The sequence below is a fragment of the Tupaia chinensis genome, unplaced genomic scaffold, assembly GCF_000334495.1.
Source record: "Tupaia chinensis unplaced genomic scaffold, TupChi_1.0 Scaffold000147_1, whole genome shotgun sequence".
NCBI lineage: Eukaryota > Metazoa > Chordata > Mammalia > Scandentia > Tupaiidae > Tupaia > Tupaia belangeri.
The window spans coordinates 1,033,913-1,040,481 of NW_006159617.1; the positions used below are offsets into that span (position 1 = coordinate 1,033,913).

At 45.2% G+C, this 6,569-nt stretch overlaps 1 protein-coding gene across 1 annotated transcript; it reads left to right on the forward strand.

The window, feature by feature from the left end:
• Positions 1-836: 836 nt before the first annotated feature.
• Positions 837-5,755, forward strand: LOC102494167 (spermatogenesis-associated protein 31D1). Its single transcript, XM_006145472.3, has 4 exons — positions 837-1,185; positions 1,947-1,992; positions 2,862-2,919; positions 3,196-5,755. The coding sequence occupies exons 1-4, from the start codon at positions 1,000-1,002 to the stop codon at positions 5,753-5,755; spliced, it is 2,850 nt and encodes a 949-aa protein (XP_006145534.1). The 5' UTR covers positions 837-999.
• The last annotated feature ends 814 nt before the right edge of the window (positions 5,756-6,569 follow it).

Here is a 6,569-nt window from a genome sequence, read left to right on the forward strand (position 1 = left end):
TCTGGATTTTGGACACACATGCACATGTGCCCCGTGTGTTTTAAAAGATACAGGCAAGGACTAGAACCATTCAGTCAGTCGTGCAGGATCCAACTGCCTTACGTGCCATGCCACAGGCTTGTCTCCAAAAGTCTTTCAACAGAATAAGTTTCACTAACTTCAGAAAAATACTTGTTATAACTTAACTTCCAGAACACCTGAGGTTTTAATTTTATACAATTATTTTATTCTCATTTTAGTTCTGTGAATGTTAAATAATAGATTATTAGTTCTACTTGTTTCATTCAGCCTCTCTGAAGAAAATAAAGACTGATTACAACAACAACAAAAAGAAACTTACACTTTAACCTTCACAAAAGTAAGAGTGAAGGAAATTTAAGTTTCATATGGGGGATAAGCGGAAGGTAAAAGCATTCTGTAGATAATATGGACATAGGGCCATATGTGATCATGAGAGTGTAAATGTCTGGGTACTAGCACCAAGTCCAGGCATTATTTCAATGTTGAAGACCGTGGAATTGGTGGGGCTCAAGTCATAATGTTCAGATAGAAAAGAGTGACTTGTACTCTTTGGGATACATATGGAACAAACAGAAAATGTCAATAAGATCAACATATGATATGAAGACAGGGTAGAGTTGGGAAAAGAGATGCAGGGGAAGGGAAGGGGCTGCTGGGCTCCTGGGTGGGGAGGGCCTGTGGACACACCCTTCTCTGAGGTCCCCACCCTCAACCTCAGAAACCCTTTGTGACTCTTCCATGCTCTGTGATACAGGCCTGGGACTGTAGTCAAACCTTAAACCCAGAATTCATTTGCCTCAGACAGCCCAGTGATTCAGACAATGGAGAAGATTCTCTCTTATCTAAAGAGCTATAGTGAGTCAGACCTGAGCTTGAACTCAGCCTTCTTAGCTGTTGAGCCCAAACTTTCTTTTCTGAGTGTGGTCAAACCCTTGAACTCAGAGCTCAGTTGCCTCAGGCAGCCCTGTGATTTAGACAATGGAGGATATTCTCTGTTATCTGAAGAGCTATACTGAGCCAGGACTGAGCTTGGGCTCATCCTTCTTAGCTGTTGACCTCAAACTCACTTTTTTGAGTGTGCTGGGGTTGCTCCTTCTGTATGTGTGCTATCTGGTGTTGTCACCACTCTTATCAACACTTGAAAGAAGTCAACATACCCAAAAGGTAAGATATCATGGATGAACCACCAGGAGATTTTTTGTTGTAGTTGTTTTTGTTTTTCCTGCCTATTTTCACATTTTTAAATGAGTTTGGTTGGCTCAGGGGGTGCTCCTGAAGTAGAAAGTCTGGGAAGAGGAGAGACTTCTGAGGAGATGGTCAGGCAGAAGTGGGGACTAAGTTTCCCATTTGAGGTGCAGAGACTGTCTGGTGTGGCCAAGGAGTTCAGGACAAAATCCCAATCACAGTGATCCTAAGATCATGGGTTGGCTTAGGTGGAGAAGGTGGGTTCTCTGAAGGGAACAGTCTCTCCTGATAGTTGATCATGAGTTTTGTTCCATGTCAGGCAGAACTTGACCAAGACTTCTTTCATGTTGGGCTGATCAGTAGAGCAATGCTGAGCCTTGAAAGACTCTGAGCAGAGAGTGGACACTGAGCTCTGTTCCAGGAATCAGGGTCCTCTGAGGGAGAACAGAGGTGACCATAGAACTTCAGGTTCTATGTCCTCTTTGAGCAGAAGACTTCTGAACATTAATGTCAAGTGTGTACCTCAAAGATAAAATATTTTCTTGAGTTTCCAATGAAGAAACAATTGAAAATAATTTACTGCCTTTCAAAATTAATAAAAGAAAAATATTTATTGATTAAAATGAAGAGCCATACTATTCTTAGATAACTAATATCTGATCTTTTAGAGAGAGGAGTGTGAGAAGTGAGTCCTAGTCTCTCACCTGTTTTGTTTGTTTGTTTTTTCCATTTCTTCTCAGAGTCAAGGCAGAGCAAAGAGGAGAAGGAAAGGTGGGACATCTCAAGGTAAGTTTCTTCCTGTTTGACTTAGGTCCTACAGTTGACCCTTCCACTCTTTTCTATGAGGTCCAAGGTTCATAACCTCTGAAAATGTCAGTTGTTAGATATGGTCTCTCAGAAAATATAGCCATGGGAGAGGCTCACAGGAATGCAGTCTAACCTGAGATGCTTCTCAGAGTCCCTGCTCTGGTTAAACCTCATGATAGAGCTGTGATGGACCTGGGCTGCCAATTAGGCGGCCATGTGAGAGGTGGAAGAAGGACTACTGGTTGGTTTGGTATCAGAATTTCAGTCTCAAGGTCAGCATGTGATGTACTGTGTAAGGAGCTGGACTCTGACATGGTCGACCACAGTTCTAGTCCAAGACCAGACAGCTTGAAACTTATGCCAAATGTGTATACATGGATGCCAAAAACCTCAAGACAAGATTGAAGGAGAGGATATTGTGGCATGGCCATCTTCCCTGGGGGATGATTTCTCACTTTCTCTCTGTGTATTTCTACGTCTCTCTCTCTCTCTCTCTCCAGCAAATGTGCATACCCTATGACAAAATCCTAAAAAAAGAAATGTTGTCTCCTGATTTGGTGTAAGTATTCCAACTTCCAGGGTGCTCAGATTTCTCTTTGAGCAAACCAGTGACTGTGTGCTTCTAAGAGTGACATGGAATATCATATGAGATCATGTAGGAAAAAGATTTTAGAAATAAAAACATGTATACGTGTGAGCCTCACCAATGTAATCATTAATCATTTAACATTACTGCTTATTCATGGGGCTTTCAGAGTTTAATATTCCAAAGGTCTCTCATAAAGCAGCTCCAGTATGAACATTATGCTTCTAACTTTAACCATACAACCCACTCCTGTGTTTCCCAGGTCAGAGAGGCTGCTGGAGAGAAGCAGAGAAGAGGAGGCTAATTTCTATTCTCAAAAGGTGATTAGTCTTTCACCTTCCTTCCTGGTCCCATTTTTAGCATTTTCTATGAACTCCTGGGATCCAATGCAGTCTGCAGCTGTCATGGAGGGGGAAACCATAGGATTGGGACTGTGCACAAAGGCAGAGGGGAGGGACCAGAGAGTATATTGTGAAGCCATGGTGTGGGACCCTATGAAAGGGTAGCAGGCTCAGGTGGCCCAGCCCCTAGCCCAGCAGGCCCTCCTTTGCCCACTCTGGTCCTGGCTGCAGCTCTGTATTTCCTGTCTCCTGCAGCCCCCTGGGCCAACATCAAGATTCCATCCGCTTTCGTCAGCTTTTGTGCCCAGACCCCCTCTGTGAGGTGTGTAACAGATCGACGGCTGAGGTCAATCGCCTGCTGGACCAGGTGTCCATGGAGGAGGCTGCTCCCTCTGTGTCCCTACTGGTTTCCACAACGTCTATGACTGAGTCATCCATCTTTCTGCCTTCCACACTATCATCAAGCCCTCCAGCAGATCTAACTACAGGCCCTCTGTCTGAGCCTTCTCCAGCTCCAGCCTCCAACCTGCCACCTAGTCTGACCACACCCTCCCCTGATTCACTTTCACCCTCACCACTGAGTGACGCTGAACCACCAGAACCTGTGCCACCCTTAGATTCCAAATTCCCAGCAGATCGTTTCCCATCCTCATCATCTTCTTTCTCTAGAATCACTCCACATCACATTCAGAGAGAAGATGATTCTGGTCTCCAGTCAGGAGTCACTTTTTCTCGGGTGGATGGCCCTGCAGGGTTGTCCACTTCTGTCCCAGCAGTAAGAGATCTTGAACAGTCAAGGGTCACAACTTCACAAGTGTCCTTACCTCCTGCCAAGGGCTCACTTTCCTCCAACTTGGCACAAAGTGAACTGGAGCAGGAGCTTCTTCCCTGCCATTCTTCTGAGACTGCTTTTGAGAAAGCCACTACAGCCAACATGGCAGAGTCATGTAATCTTTCCTTTCTGAGCCCTGAAGGGAGACAAAGTCAACAGAAAGGCAATGCCCTGATACAGAAAGGGAAGGAGAAGACAACAGGCTCTTTCTCAAAACGACTTAGCCCAGACTTCCAAGTAAGTCCTTCAGGGAAAATGTCAGAGTCCATTGCTGCTCAGCAGGACTCAGCATCCTCCCCTCCTTTAACCAGCAAAGGCGAACCAGAGCATCTGCCTGTGCCCGAGCGGTCCCCATATCTTAAGAATGACGAGGATCCCTTACAGAAAAAGTCTACCTCATCTCTGCACAGGGAATCCGAACACCCTACTGTCCCTGTCTCAGGTGACAGCTCCTCAACCTTTGCGCTCAACAGAATCTCCAAGGCATCCATAGCCAAAGTAGCCCCAGTCATTCCCTTTTACCAACCTCAGCCCATGCCTGAGATCCCACCTCACCCCATGTCCCAAAGTCTGCCACAATTTGAGTCCAAATATCTCACTCAGGCCCAATCCCAGGATCACTTTCAATGTCCAGTCTCATATCTTCCCCCTTCCACTCTATCCCAGATTAGGATCTGTGGGGTATGTTTTCATAGACCCTCAGATGAGCCACAGTCTCTTTCACCAACTGAAATTGACCACCTGGAATGCAATATATTGAAGAAAGAACAGGAGAAATTGTGGGGTTTACCCTCGGTGGTCCAAAGTTCTCAGAAAGAATTTTGTCCCCCACCTCCCAAACTTCCATTGGTCAGCCACTTCTCTAAGTTCCATGTTTCAAGCTCCATTTTTCCCCTGAGCAGTGAGCTTCAGAAGAAACTTGAGCACCACCTTAGGAAGAGGCTCATCCAACACCGGTGGGGCTTGGCCCGCAGGGGTCATGAATCTCTGTCACTGATGAATCCTCAGAGAGATACTACTGAGACATCTCAGTCAAAGAGCAGTTATGGACTCTCCTGGATCTCTTTGTTTAAGGGTCAGAGCAGCGAAGAGCTAGGTGCTTTGGGATTGAGATGCCCTGGAAGTTCCCTTTGGAGGAACTCAGAAATGATTCTTCTAGGAAAGGATCAGGAACAGAGCTCAGAAGATGGTACAAATAAAACTCTTAGTGAATCAGAGAAACTTTCCGATAATAATATAGTATCCAACCCTGAGAAAGACCTAGGATTTTCCAGGGTGATTCTTTCAGAAAATTATTCAAGAGCCTCAGTAGTGAGCCAAAATCAGAAAGAAATTGCAAAATCCCTGGAAGTACATCTGAGCAAGAAATTTGAGGAAATCAGTGAGGGCCATATCCCGGACACTGTGCATAGTTCACGGCATTCCATCAAGCATGCATTGCCTCTTCTTGCACACTCCCACAGCCAAATGACCCACAGAGATTTAACACCATCTCTGAGTGGGGACCAAAGTCTGAATACCTCTGAACATATTTCCTTTATTCCTACCAGCAATCAAGATCTGTTGGAAGCTCATATTAAACGATTTCGTAAGAACATGATATATGGCTTTCCCACAAAGGTCATTGAATCCTTTCAGATTTTTAACGAAAAGGAGGAACTTAAACACTCTCACTTCCATTCCAACTTCTCCTCCTCAGAAAAGCTTATTTCTGTGGTCAATTCCAATGCTGACATCTTCAAGCACCATAGAGAAAGTACTAATGCTCCTTATAGAGACAAGGTAGGAAGAGCAAATGCTGTCCCCATCCTAGATGATGCTCTTCGCTCCACCTCAACTGTAGGAAAGGAAAGACAGGGGACCCTGCCAAAACCAGCCTCTGAGAGCAGCCAAAAGCTTAGAGAGAACATTCAGGGTGCTCAGGAGGGCAGACGGGCTTTTCCACCTGGCACCCACCACGTCACGGATAAAGACAGAGAGTGAAAGTCCTCGCTAATATTCAAGGCCCACAGCTGCCCACAAGGCAAGCTGAAGCTAAACTTGAGACAAAAGATAAGAAAGATAATTCCCCAATGTAGTGAAAAAGCCTCAAGGCCAAAGGCCAATGTATTCAGGACACTTTTTAATGTCCAAGTCCAGTGAGATTTTTCAAGACAAAGGAACTCAGCAGTGCTCCTCAATCATGCTGTAATAATCTATTGAAACCCTGTGGGTTGAAAGGTTCCCCAGTGATGTACAGGAACATGGGTAAAGTAGAAAATACCCAGACCACTGAAAGACCTCCTCCAGAAATGACAGCTTCACAAGATCTTAAGTCATCAGAGCTGAAAAATCATATATTGTCAGAGTTCATGTTTAAATTGGAGAACAGCAAGCACAGCCAGGATCGTGGCTATCCAATAGACATGTCCTTTGCCTCCAATAACTTGCCTTCCAAGTCCTCACTGCATTCTGCCCAAGGTGTCTCCAGTGGGAACATCACAGCTTCCCTAGTGCTGCATGTCCACTTAGGCAACACAGCAGGATTTGTTGACCAGCCACAAGAGACTTGGGTCCCTAATTATGCCTGCTTGAACTGTCATCATAAGAATTTGGAATCAGTTGAGGTAAGAGAAAGCCCTCTTGGTGTACCTAAAGGAGGAGAGGTAGGTGGAGGGGATGCAGCCTTAGAGACATCGGGACTAGAGCAGTTGCCTTTTCAGGAGCCACCAAACGTCATAAATTCACTGCAGAAACTAGAAAGTTCCTTGAGGAGAAACAGGGGTGCAGACACAGAATTCAAAGCACCTGCCCCCAA